The sequence below is a fragment of the Corvus cornix genome, chromosome 19 (genome assembly GCF_000738735.6).
Source record: "Corvus cornix cornix isolate S_Up_H32 chromosome 19, ASM73873v5, whole genome shotgun sequence".
Lineage (NCBI taxonomy): Eukaryota > Metazoa > Chordata > Aves > Passeriformes > Corvidae > Corvus > Corvus cornix.
This window is the reverse complement of record NC_046348.1, coordinates 9,778,798-9,792,600: the sequence shown is the minus strand read 5'-3', so window position 1 is coordinate 9,792,600 and position 13,803 is coordinate 9,778,798. Positions and strand designations below refer to the sequence as shown.

Genomic DNA, 13,803 nt, shown 5'->3' with positions numbered 1-13,803 from the left:
CATATAGTCTGTTCCCCCAATAATTTTATTAACTACAAAGCCCCAGATTGGATTTTCTGGCTGGGTAATTCTTGCTTGCAGTGGGCACACATCCCACCACGTGCTCCTGGGTCAGTGTAGTTTCCTGCAGAGTCTCACACCTTCTAACCACTGCCTTGGTGGAAATGAAATTATCTCTAGTTTGGAACAGGGGCAATTCACCGTTTCTGTCCCCACTTCTGTGCAGATCCTTGGGGTTTTGTACCCCCTGGCACCTCCAGCAGGATCAGCCTGCAAAGGTCACCAGATCCAGCAGCATTAGCATTTAAACTTGTGCTACTCATTCCATTTAAATTTCAGCAATGCTGTGATGCCGCAGAGTTTAAATAAAACACAAAATGTGGAACAGAGGAAGAGGGGTGGTTCTTTAAACTGTTGTCCATCGACAGAACAAGCAGCTGAAGGTCAAAGACAAGAAGCAGAGGCGCTGGCAGTGCCTGGCCCGGCTTTGCCGTGTCCTCACCACCTGTTATCAGCTCTGTCCTCCCTGCCTGTGCCAAGGCAGGGACAGGGCAATGTCCCCGAGCCACGTGGGCACCTCGTGCGCAGGGACCGGGCTGGGGTCTGCTGCTGCCGTGCTCACAGGGTGGGTCAGGGGTATGGAACACAGGGGGTCACCTGGTCCCACCTCCCTGCTCAAGGAGGGTCATTGCAGAGCACAGGGCACAGGATCGCGTCCAGACCATTCTGGAACATCCCCTAGCGAGGACGCTCCGCACCCTCCCTGGTCTGGGTCCCGTGCACGGTCACTGCACAGGAAAGAAGTTCTTCCTCATGTTCAGGTGGAACTTTGTGTGCATCAGTTCCTGCCTGTTTTCTCTTGTGCTGTTGCTGGGCACCACCGAGAAGAACCTGGTCCAGAAGAACCTGGTCCAGAAAAACCTGGTCAGAAGAACTTGGTCCATCTTGGCGTCCCCGCTGTAGATACTGATGGGCATTGGTGAGGTCCCCTCGGTCACCTCTTCTGGAGGCTGAGCAGGCCCGGCCCCTCGGCCTTCCCTCGGAGGAGCGATGCTCCCGTCCCTGGGTGCCGCTCCCTCTTGGGGCGGGGTCCCGGCGGTCCCGGGGTCCCGGCGGTCCCGGGGGTCGCGGGTTCGAGCCCCGGCGGGCCCGGGGGGGGCGTGGCAGCGCCGCCCCCGCGGGAGCGCGCCCGCCCGGCGCTCAGGCCACGGGCGTCGCCCCACGGGCCCCGCCCCCGCCGCGCCGCCCCATTGGTCACGCCCCCCGCCGCGGCCCGGCCGGCAGCCAATGGGAGCGGCGCGGGGCGGGGCGCGCGCGGGGCGGGGCGCGCGCGGGGCCTGACCCGAGGTAACCCCGATCACACCACCGGGGGGCGGGCCCGGGGGCGGGGCCCGGCGGGGGCGGGCCCGGGGGCGGGGCCGCGCGGGGAGCGCCAGGCCGGGGGCCCGCGGCGCCTCCGCTGCACCGGCACCGTGAGGTGAGGGCGGGAGCGCGCGGGGGGCGCGCCGGGAGGGGCGCGGGGCACCGGCGGGCGGCGGCGCGCGGGATGGGCGGGGCCGGGCGCGCCGGCCGTGCCGCGGGAGATGGCCGGGCCATGCCGTGCCGGGCGGGCGGGACCTGGCCGGGCGCCGCGCCGGCGGGAGGTGGCCGGGCCATGCCGTGCCGGGCCGTGCCGGCGGGAGATGGCGGGATGCCGAGCCGAGCCAGGTCGGGCTGAGCGGAGCCGGGCTGGGCCGAGCGGGGCCGGGGGCGGGCGGGGGTCTCCCGGCGCGGGGCCGGCCCTGCCCGCCGGAGGAGCCGCCGCCCCGTTCCCTCCCGGTACCGCGCGCTCCGGCCGGGCCAGCGCGGTCGGCGCCGCCCCCGGTGCCGCCGGTCCCGTCGCTCGCGTGGCCTCGCCGGTCCCCCCGCACCCTGGAACAACACGTGGGCGGCGGCGAGTCCGGCACCGAGCCCCCCCGGGGGCTGCAGCTCCGGGGCTGGAGCCCCGGGCATCCTTCCTCCATCTCATTCTTCTGCCATCCCTGGGGGGATTTCAGGATCCTGGGGAAGAGTTTGGATCTGGTTCTGCCGAGGGGCTGAGAGCAGCCCTGGGATGCTCAAAACCAGTGAAGTTTTAAAAGCAAATTGGCAGAGCAAACCAAATTGTTGCTCTTGCCTCTCCCTTCTCTTAAATATTCTTTAAAAAGTTTAAAATAAGAAGTACTGTGTTAGAAAGTACCCAAAGCGTGAGTGGAGTCTGTTCCAGTTTAGCAGGCAGGAAATATTCAGCAAGCTGTTTAAGTGATGCCAAATTCTCTCAAAGACAGTGGGATTTAGACAGTCTCGAGTGTTTTAGCAAACTGGGATAGCTGTAAATACAGGCTCTTATTTTGGTCTCTACAGAGGTTTAGCCTGGATAATAGGAAACAGTTTTTCCCCAGAGGGTGCTGGGGACTGTCCAGGCTCCCCAGGGAATGGGCACGGCCCCCTCAAGCGTTGGGACAGCGCTGCCAGGGATGCCCAGGGTGGGATTTTTGGGGTGTCTGGCAGGGCCAGGGGCTGGACTGGATGATGCTGGGGGTCCCTTCCAACTCAGATATCCCGTGATTCTGCATCCACAGGTGGAAAGTTCTAGGTAGTTGTTTTTCTCCTAATATCCAGCCTAACCCTGCCCTGGCACAGCTCCAGCTGTTCCTTCAGGTCCTGTCCTGTCACAGGGAGCAGAATTTGGAGCTGCAGCCCCCGGTGAGTGTCCCCTCAGTGTCCTCCAGCTGAACAAACCAAGTGCCCTCAGCTGCTCCTCGAGAGGCCCCTCCAGACCCTTCACCATCCTCGTGTCCCTCCTTGGGACACTCTCCACCAGCTTTGGATCTTTCTCGTACGGTGGAGCCCAAACTGCCCCCAGTAGCGCGCAGGGGACGCGGAGTTTGTGAGGAGCCTTCCCTACGGAAGCTCTCAGGGTGTTTGGTGTGTGCTGAGGCCGTTTTGGGCTGGGAGTGAAGCAATGCCCAATGATTAACCAGGAGGCAGGCTCAGGTGGAGCTGGCACCGAGCCGGGCTCAGCGCTTGTGTGGGGGCATTAAAACAGCGCGGCCAGGGAGCCACGAAGGGGTGTACAGAGCAGGAACCATCACTTCACCCTCTCCCGACCTGGAACTTCCCCCCCAGCCCTGGTATAGGTGAGCACGCTGCTGATTGTTTCATGTTCAAGAGAAGCGACTGTTTTAATTTGGTTTTACCTTTTTTGCTCCGTTGTTTTTTGTGTTCCTCCAGGTAGGGCTGTGAGAGCACAAATCCATTTCATCATTTTAAAGTGATTCATGTTGATCAGCAATGCCACAGCTCCCTGGGCTTTAATCAGGAGACATTTGAATACAACTAGTTTTATTGATTTCCTTTTTATATGCCATAGCAATGTTGTAGAAGTGTTACTCTGTTCTTTGAAAGAGCCCACTGAAATACTGATGTTCTCTTCAGTTGTGGATTTGTCTTTGGAACAGGGTGGTTTAGAGAAAAATAAGAAACCTTAATTTCCAGCTGTCATTGTCCAAGTTTCATGCCTGGGCATATCTTACAATATTAATAGTGATTTTAAAGTGAAGCTGTGATAAAACTTCTAAAGTCTGGTGTTCTTACAAGTGCATTGCACTGTCAAGCCAAAGATGTGACTAATGGTAGCAGCAGAGCTGTGGAGGAGTGATGTGGGGTTTGCTTCTCCTCAGGCAAAACCAGACACGGCACCTTCTGAGTCTGGGTTGCGGAGTTTTCATTGCTCGTAGCACGGACACAATTTGGGCGTTAAATGCCTGGATAGCTGCAGAGCTGGGAGCTGGAGCTGATTTCCCCGGGAGAAGGGAGCACAGCAAGGCTCAGTCTGTGTAGATCCAGCTGTGCCTAAATGTATTTCTGCAGCTGAGCAGGCTCAGTGCTGTTACCTGTCCTTACATCTTTACAGGATCGAGCTCTCAATCCTCATCCTTCCATAAACTCCAGGTTCTTCTCAGTCTCTGCAGAAGTTAGCTGTTTGACAGGCTGTTGGCACCTGCAGAAGAGAGTGTAGGGGCTGTGCATAGCTGAGGATCTGGATAATTTTGGGTTTTAGGGTCTAGTTCAGCATTATTATTAAGACAAACAGTTGTGCAGTTGTTTGTGGCACAGAAACTTGTCTTGGTGCTCAGCTGAATTCAGGGTGCTTGTATAAAAATGGAACTGTGGCAGCTGCATTTCAGAGAGCCAATACAATATGCAAGGTGCATAGGTATAATATACACCTTTATTTGTATATATGTGATATACTTCTCTATTTGTATACATATAACATACCCCTTTATTTGTATATATAACATATATATACAAATTTGTATATATAAAATATACCTGTATTTGTATATATAAAATATACCTCTATACTTGTATAGATAATATAAGTGTGTTTTTGTGTGTGTAATACACCTCTATATTTATATATAATTCACCTCTATAGCTATATATATGTAAAATTTACCTTTATATTTCTATATATACAGTATACCAGTGTACGGCCTTGTCCATTCCATTCACAGCATTGAAATCCAGAGGCTCCAGTGAGGGGATCTCTGAGAAAGTCCCTGTGTAATTTAGCCCCAGACAATGCTGAAATTAATTTAAATATGAACGAGGACTCTCGGTGTGCTGAGAACAAGCCGAGCTTATCGCTCAGCTCAACGCTGATTGCACAACCCAGCGGAACTCCTGGCTGTGGGACTGGGCTCCCAGGGCTTGGAAGTGCCTTGGGAAATGGATCTGAGTGGGGTTTCATGGATAACAACTGATTTTTTTGGAACTGAATTGGATAAACAAGGTGTTGGAGTTAAGTTGTGTGAGTGTGGCAGTGCGTGGCCTTAGGTGGATGGTTTCTCATGGAACACTTGAGTGAAACACTTCGCTTCCTGTTCCTCTGCTTCCAAAAAAAAAAAAAAAAAAAGGCCTTGAAACTTGCATATTAATATATTAGTTATTGAAATTAGAGAAGGTTTTTCTTCAGTGAAGCGGGGTTGAAGTTAGTTTGGCTGCATCCCAGCCTCTTCGGCACTGGTGATTGTGCCAGCAGTAAATCTGTCTGGATGAAAATCTTTAGGAGTGATCTGATGCCAGGATAAATATACACGTAAATACTGTCTGCATCTTCACGTGCACAAACAAAATTCGGTTTGTGCCATCTGAGCAACCTCAGGTGAAGAAGTCTCCCTGCATGGTTTAGTTTGCACATCACAGGTGGACAGGGAGACTTCCTGGTCATGCTTCCCCTTCTTCTCATCTCTACCCTCAAAAAAGGGTTTTTTAATGCTTTTAATGTCCATGTCAGACAGATATTTGGGTCTCTTCAGTTATAAAATGGTTAATGATGCCTCTGTCAAGTGAAGTGCCCGTGGCCCCAGGGCAACTGGAGTTTGTGGGAGGAGTGATGTCAACACAGGATTTGATCTAAATAATTCAGTCAAGTACATTCATGGCAAAAGTGCATGAGCCAGTTGGATGAGTTTTTAATTCTCGGTTACTGATGGAAAGCAGGAGCGTGGTGTTTAGGGGTTGCTCTGGCTATAAATGCTTGTCTGGGCATTAAAGGCACCATCATGTCCCATTTGTGTGACACCACGGGCCAGGTTTTTGTGCTGCTCGAGAGCCGTCGTGTTCCTGTCGAGCTGATTGTGCTGTGTCCTTGTGCTTGGTGTAATGTGGCTGTGATTAGCAGGGCTGATGAGGTTTTCACTGGGATTTACTCCTTGGGACTTGGCTGGAATCAGGTGCAGAAGCTGACAGAAAAGGTTTGATATGAGTGGATAGTGCTGGCACAACCCGTTGTTCCTTTTAGAAACAAAACTGGCAGGTGGGACGGTCAGGTCTCTCGGAAGATTCCAGAAGGACGGACCAGCAGGAGGTGCCACAGCTGGACTTGGGCACTGCAGGTTCAGCTCCTGGGCTAATCTGTACCTGGAGCAAGTGAACCAGTCCTTGGTGTGCCTGTGGTTTTTTCAGGACGGTTTTGGTGGTATAAACAGGAAAACACACATGGAATATGCTTCATTATAACACTAATGTTTGCTTCCTAATTCTTTTCTTTTCCAGTTCGTTTTGGAGGTGGCTGACTGCTCAGATTGCACGGATAACAAGAGGTCAGTGCATTTCTCATTTCCTAATGATGTGTTTCCAGCTGGGTGTAGTTGTCGTATAAATGCAGAAAAGCCGGGCAGAGCAGGGGGTATCAAATGTTTATTCCCCATCCCACCTTAGTGCTGTGGGGTGTTCCTTTGTTTTCCACATCTCTCATGGCTCTTTCTCAGTTGTAATTATTTTTTTAATTTTGAAGAAAATGCTTTAATTTCCTGCTGGAATACTGGAATGCTCAAACCCATCCCTGGAAGTGTCCAAGGCCAGGAGCAACATGGTCTAGTGGAAGGTGTCCTTGCCTATAGCAGGGGGTGGGATGAGATGAGATTTAAGGTCCCTTCCAACCCAAACCAGTCAGGGATTCTCTGATCCTACGATTTTTGATACTCAGAGTTCCCTGCCTTTGTCTATAGGTTTTGGGTCTGGTGTATGGGCTTTTTTTAGTGGTTTTTTTTTTCCTTTAAGTGACTCCTGCAGCTTTGTGTAAGGTGGGAGGTTCTGCAGGTTGTGGATCTCAGAGTCCTTGTGCCAACAGAGAAGTAAATGCTTAGAGCAGAACTGTTTTTGATCCCGGACTCAGGGTTCAGCTCTGACCTTTTAACGTTGCATTTCCCACCAGTGAACCTTGCTTTGTCCTCCTCTTTGTCCTCCAAGGGCAGGTATTCACCTCAGGTCTGGTTTTTCCCTTTCTTTTGCCCCTTCCAGTGTTGAGAGCCCAGTTTGTGGGAGCCATGGAGGAGTCTCCCCCAGCTGATAAAGCCCTGGATGTGAACGCTCACTCCCGCTTCATTATTGGCTCCGTGTCAGAGGATAACTCGGAAGATGAGACCAGCTCCTTGGTGAAACTTGATCTGCTGGAGGAGAAGGAGAGGTCTTTGTCCCCTGTGTCCGTCTGCTCCGATTCCCTCTCAGACCTCGGACTTCCAAACGCTCAGGATGGCCTGGCCAGCCATATGAGGTATGGATAAGTAGTTCTCCAATCTTTCTACCCCGTCATTTCCAAAGATAATCCAAAGGTTCAGCTTTATACCCGTGTTTGGCTTCAAATGTTGTTTGTTGTGCCAAGACACGCTGCAGCATTCTGTTTCTAATGACCTCTTGTATGTTTATCTGTATCAAACCCTTCAGTTTTCCTGTGGTTTTAATGAAATACTTGTGCCTAAATTCCTTAAGCAGCTTGCCTGTACTGTCTGTGTTGTCCTGGCTTTCAGAGAATGGAAATGTCTTCACTGAGATCTTTAAAGTTTTCACTTGTGTGTGTTTTTTTTGGGCCCTGTTTGTTGAGAGCAAGAACAATATTTGCTTGTTTTGTCTTTGCATGGGATTTGCTGCTTTAAATGTAGCCAAAGAATTGGCAGTGGGTAGGATCAATGGCTCCATACTGGAATTTTTTTGGTTTGGATAGAGAAAATTGTGGTGGTTGTAGTAAAGATTGGAGTCCTGCAATGTGGTGATAAGGCAAGATTCAATGTGATTGCTGCTGCCTGAGCTCAGGGTTGAGCTCAGGGTTGGTCTCAGGGCTGCCCCACTCCTGATTCTTTGTGAATGAGCCGTGAGTTGGGCTTTGGAGGTCGTGGTATTTCCTTGTTGAAAGGCTCCTTTATTTTTAGGTGTTGCAGATTTGCATTCCACTCGTGGGATGTGCCTGTTGGATTTTCCTGTTGTACTCTGGGCACTTTTCACGTACAGATCACAGCTTCTTGGTCAGTCACTCTCCCACGTGTCCTTCATTTGTTTGCCCTATTCCAGGAGGTCTGCTCTTTCTGCCTGTGCCAACCCTTTCCAGGAACACCCAGGACAGTGTAAATCCCACTCCAGTTTCTACTGGATGATCCCCCACTACCTTTGCTTTGTTGCTTTTGAAGGAATGCTTGATTGCAGAAAGATTTACTGACCAGCAGTAGATATTTACACAACCAGCTAATCCTTGTTGTTGTGTTTTACTGGTTTCTTTGCTTGTGCAGATTAAGGAATTGTAATCTCTCCTTTTTTTGGTGGTTCCCTTCCCCCTTCAGGGAGAAGCCTCTGAGAACACACAGAACCAAACCCCTCAGGTTGGGGCAGAAGGGGGACGCTGGTCTGTACTTGACAGCGCTGTCATGGTCAGGCTGCTGGGCATGTTCAGCCAGCTGGCACTTGCACAACTGATGTAAAACCTTAAAGCAAATTTACAGAGGGTTACCTTTCCAGAGCCTGCCAGTTGTCATGGTTTGGCAGCACAAAAGGTAATTTTGAAGCAGGAAACTGTAACTATATATTAGGAACAGAAGAAATTGGATGAGCACCTAACCACGAGTGTATGAATGGACAACAGCAGAGCAAGAAACTTCCAAGACAGTGCCTGGCACCAGAGAACCTCAGTGCAATAGGTGTGCAACCTTGGGCACCTCTGTTGTAACTTGCTTACTTTGGCAGTCACTTTGGGGAGCACTTGACTTTTGAGTTAAATTGGAGAGAAATGCCAATTCAAATAAAAAAGTTACAGCATTATAGGCTGTTTTTCTAAGATAAACTCAGATGAATTGAAATACTTTTCAGGATGGTTGTCCCTTTCATCAGAAGATTTCTAAATCATGTTTACAGATGGAGAAACTGAGACAAAGACAACAGCAAAGACAAGTTCAACAACTTGCCTGGAGTCACTCTGTGACAGTCAGTTAATGGAACAGAGGTGTCTTGCTTCCAGCTTCCTTTTGCTGATCACAAAGGTACCACACTTGGTGAAGTGATGAAGGTGAATTCGCAGGGAGCTCTGTACACTTTGGCCAGCGGGTCACACAAGGTGCAGGTCCAAGGGAGCATATCTTTTGGAAGAAGTTGCCAAAAATCTTTCTGTTTGCTGGTTATTTTCCCACAGGATAAAAACAGAGATGGCTCGTGTTTGAGGTGAGGGGCTTTGCTGCAGAGCAGTTCTCAGGGAACAATTACGATTAAAACGCAGGATTTACTCAGCTGCCAAAGGGTTTGTGAGGGCACCTTATCGATCTTGTGAGGTGTTTATGCTCTTGGTAAAAACACTCTTGCTGGGACAGGTTATGCACTATGGGCTCTCCTGCTGCTGGAGATCCATGGAGACCCTTCAGCTGTGCCAGCTGGCTGCTGCTCTGGAGGGTTGAGAAAGCCACGCTCTGAGAATGAACCTTGAATTGCTGTGTGGAACATCGGCGCTTAAAAACTGGTGTGTGGGGACAGTAACCACACAGAGTGGGTGTTCAGAGGGTCTTTGCTGCATTTTGCACCTTTAATAATAAAACCAAGCATGCCATTTTTTCCTTTTTATTGTCTGTGTTGTCTCTGGGTTCAAAAGTTTCCATCAGCACTTCCAACCAGTCCCGCTAGGATACAGTTTTCCTCCTATTGTCGTGAGCTGTTAAAGAGTTGCTATGCCCCTTTCTGAAGTTTTGGTGGTGGATTCAGTAACTCCTCCCTAAATTCCACTTGGAAAGTACTTTGGGCCCGTCTGTTTTGTTTAATAAATTGTTCTTGATTACTGCTAAATTTAATTTCTAGCTTCCAAGACGGTATCTTGTATCAAATTCTTGTTTAAAATAGAACAAAACCTGGATGTCTGCTGGTATTTGTACATCAGGGCTCTGGTTTCATAAGCAATGACATGGGTGTACAGAGTCACCTGACAATCCACTTGTATCAGCTGAAAGCCAAATTTTTGGATGGAGTTCAGCTGTTATCTCATATGAAGCCCACAGAGTTTATCCCTTTGCTCCTAACACTGGTTGGACTTCTCAGTGTGTTGTCTCAGTAAGTTATGGAGATGCTTAAGCAGAACTAATCATCTACTAAAGGAAATTTGGACAAATGCCTCAATTTTAGCCTGGACAGTAGTGGTTGAGTGTGCCCAGCCTGGCACTGGGACAAGATGCCTGCTTAGAAACCAGCCCTAGAGTGACTGCATAGAGTCCTGAACGTAATGAAAGATCCTTTTGAGCCTCTTCTGAATCTAAAAAAACTCCTTTCCAGCCCAGCAGTTTGTGGCTGGGAGGTTGCACTGTGCAGCATTGATCCTGTGAAATCATTGGTGCTGCTGTGGTTTCACCCCAGCTGTGGGCAGGGAGGTACAAATGTGCTGTGGAGTCTGCAGGGCTGCTGCCGCCTCTGGGGCTGCTCCACAAAGGATTTCTCCTTTGCTGCATGGAGTCCTTGCTGCTCCAGGCTGTCTGCAGGGTCCTGCTGTGGGGCCTGATCCTCCTCTGGCTCTGCCTCTGCTGCTGAGGGTTCTGTGTAGGGTGATTTGTGTGGAAGGAACACCTTTCTCTATCCCAACCTGGCCTCGGACGCTTCCAGGGATGCGGCAGCCACAGCTTCTCTGGGCACCCTGTGCCAGGCCCCCAGCACCCTCACAGGGAAGAATTTCTGCCTGATTTCTAATCTAAACCTGCCCTCCTTCTGCTTAAGGCCAGGAACTTCGTCCACCTGGAGGGAAAAGTTAGTTTCCTCCTCTCTCTGTTGAAAGAAGAGGAGGTGGTTTGGACTCATGGCTGTGCATGAGTGGGAATTCCAGCTCCTTCCTTCTCTGAAAGCTGCTCTGCTTCCTGAACGAACACACTGTAAAGATTTCTCCTCTGCATACCTCTCAGAAGCTGTATTCTTATTTTGGTGTTGTTTCACTCCTTTTAACCCCAGTTAACAGAGGAAAAGTCCTCTCTAAATTCGGTCATTTGTTGGGAGATTTTGCAGAGATTCCCTGGTTGAGATAACACAGCGTGACAATGTCTCCCACATCCTTTTAACTGAAAGATAACAAATCTCTTACTTTGGGTAAATTTAATGTGAAACTCCCCCACCTACCCCCTAACTCTGGTTTAAAAAGGTCCATTCTCGTGTTCCTGCAGATCAGATCTGTTCAACGCTTGAACTTTGTCAAAGAGCACGGCAGGGCTCCCTGCCAGGGACTTCAACTCTGCTCCACTCTCTGGTGCAGAACTATCTTGTGCTATTGTTGTTGTTGTTGTTCACTTTTATCTTGGTGCCAGGGCTTGACCTGGAGAGTGTGGGGCTGGTTGCTGCTCCAGGAACGCGTGGAATTTTGTACTTCACGAGGATGTAAAAGTAAAGCTCTCTCGGTACTTTGTGGGTTTAGGAACTGGAGTATGGATATCAATTTGATTTAAACTTGGCTGTTTATTTGGATTGATGTTTGGGTTCACTGGGTATTTTGAGTGTCAGGGTGTTGCTTTTGCACTTGGAAGGAACCTCAGTGATTTGGGTGGTGAACCCTGAGAACAGTCCAATTCCGAATGCATCCGGCACGGCAGAGAAACAGCCAGGTGTGTGGTTAGCAAAAGGAATGCCTGGAAAACTGTTGGCACTTGGTTATTTGGGAGGAATCCTGGCAAACCACTGGGGCTCTGTAAAAATTCCTGCTTTAGGCCAAGGACCTGCCTGGACTGATGCTGGAATTCTGTGTTAGCATGGAACAGAAGTTATCTACCAGAGAGGGCTGGTTTTTTTCTGTGCTGCATCCTGTATTTAATTTCCTGAAATCTTGAGGCTCAATTCATTCTCAGAGCTGAGTCAAGTTTCATTTGTTTTGATCTCTAGGTGAAGCCCTGGTTTTGACAGAGTCTGTGTTCAAGCCAATTCTGGCTCTTTAAAACATGGGCAAAACTGTCTTTGACTCCAGTGCCTGTTACCTGAGGCATGGGGAACCATTTATTCCAGCTGTGGAATTCTGCATCCCTTGCTGGACAGCATTTCTGCTTGTTCCTTCCCTCTGCCTTCCTGTGAAATAGGATGCAAGGGCAGAGCTAAAAGTGGAGCAGATTTCAGGGAGGCTTCAGCTGCCTGAGTCTTATCACCCGGATCGAATACGTGTTCTCATCGTATTTACAAAACATAGAGCCCAAATGGATGGGGAGAGCTGCCCTTTCCACACCCTTCCCAGGCCAGATCCAGAGGGAAACAATCCCCAGCCCTTTCTCTGGGGAGAGAGTGTGTGTGTGTGTGCTGCAGTCTGCTCCAGGCTGCCTTCCACACCAGGCAGCTCATGCATCCCTGCCTTTGGAATACACGGCGACGTCACCCAGAGCCCCTGGTATGTGGCAGTGCTGGGATCAGTGCCGGCTCCTGGCTGGGATGTGCCTCAGGTACGTGTCCCGAAGGAATGGTTTTTCCTTGGAGGCTGCAAGAGAGGAGCAGGTGCAGCCTTTCCCTTTGTCTGACAGCAGCCTGGGCGCCGAGGAGGGGGTGGATTCCCTGGGGTAGCGGGGTTTGAGGAGCACTGCCTGCAGGAAATGGGCTTTGTGCAGCGTGTGTGTGTTGGATGGGCAGCCCTGAGTCAGTGACACATCCTGGTGGAGCTTATTTCTGTAGGGATGCTGCAGCAAATCGTGGCCATTGATTTCTCAGCAGCGAATTCAGCTGGCAGAAATGAGTATTTTTAACCAATGCCGAAGCTGCTCCTCTGGGTTTGCTCCTCCAGCAGCAAATCGTGGCCATTTATCTCACAGCAGTGGATTCAGCTGGTGGAAGGCACAGGGAATATTTTTAACAGTGCTGCATCAAGCTGTCTGTAGATTTGTTTCCTTGCAGCCACAATGGGCAGAACCTGCTTGGATTGGGGGCTGCGGGTGGGGTTTTTAGGAATTAATTAAATGGGGGATTTTTGGGGTACCTGATGATTGGGCAGTTTGAGTTGCTCTTCCAAGAGGAATAAAGGCTGGCAAGTGGAAGGCATTGAGTTCTGGGGCAGATCCATCACGTTGGGGTGCTCCTGTTTGTTAAACTCCGCTCTCTCCCTGGGATCTCTTGGCTCTGGTGAGGTTTGTGTGGCAGAGTGTTGCTGTCCCTGTTCCCTCCCGGTCCCTGGATGTGCCTGGAGCTGGCAGCACATGGCCCTGCTGCTGCCCTTACCGTGTCACCATGTCACCTGTCCTGGCCTCAGCCCCCTGGCCCCGCAGGGAGGTTACCTCCTGTCACCAGGTTCACGTGGTGCTTCTCCCCTGGACACTTGTTCCTTTTTTGAGTGATCCCCTCGTGGCTGGCTGCATTTTGGGATTCTGTGCCCCAAATCAAAGCTGTGCTGCCTGGCTGTGGCCCTATGCCAGGACAGACCCAAGTATCCCCAAATTTAAAAATTTCAGCTGCTGTGCCTAGTTCTGGTACAGGTTTTACCATCAGGGCACTGCTGGAGTCACTGCCCTTCCTTATCCTGTCTCTACCCCCAAATTTGCAATTTATGTCTTTGTGTGTGCAGGGCCAGGAGCTGGACTTTGATAATCCTTGTGGGTCCCTTCCAGCTCGGGATGTTCCATTATTCTGGTACTGAGTAAACATTATTCCTTCCTCCAGTGATGTTACTGGACCCTGCCATGCTGTAGCACTTTGCTTGTGAGGATATTTATTCTTCCAGCACGTGGAGTGATCTCATCTCCATCTTATAGGTGGGAAACAGGTACAGAAAACTGAAGTGACGTGTCCAGGGTCTCCCAGCTCCCAGGCTGGTGTCTGGTTTGATCTGCCAGCTCTGTCACACTGTGTCTGCATGCCTGCACAAGCTGCCTCTGACATTCCTCTCCGCAGCCCTGGAAACGCTGTCCCTGTCACCTCCCCACCCCTCCTGAAAACCCCAGATTAAATCCTACAAATGGACTGAATTCGTGGGGTCGCAGAGCCCTGGCAGAGCCCGCGGCTGGAGATGTGCTCACCTGCTGCTGGAGC

The 13,803-nt window shown here is 50.5% G+C and overlaps 1 protein-coding gene across 6 annotated transcripts in view; it reads left to right on the top strand.

Moving 5' to 3' along the window:
• The window catches only part of ACACA (acetyl-CoA carboxylase alpha), a 102,908-nt gene that overhangs the window by 1,217 nt on the left and 87,888 nt on the right, over positions 1 to 13,803 (top strand). For 4 of the 6 annotated variants that reach the window (XM_010402305.3, XM_019287524.2, XM_010402301.4 and 1 more), the window contains 2 exons: positions 6,085 to 6,131; positions 6,832 to 7,084. In XM_010402305.3, the coding sequence (XP_010400607.2) occupies positions 6,858 to 7,084 (227 nt within the window). In that variant the 5' untranslated portion in view covers positions 6,085 to 6,131; positions 6,832 to 6,857. Of the gene's footprint in view, positions 1 to 1,418; positions 1,478 to 3,053; positions 3,159 to 6,084; positions 6,132 to 6,831; positions 7,085 to 13,803 lie in introns of those variants that run through there. The other 2 variants (XM_039562970.1, XM_010402306.3) reach the window with 2 other exon arrangements.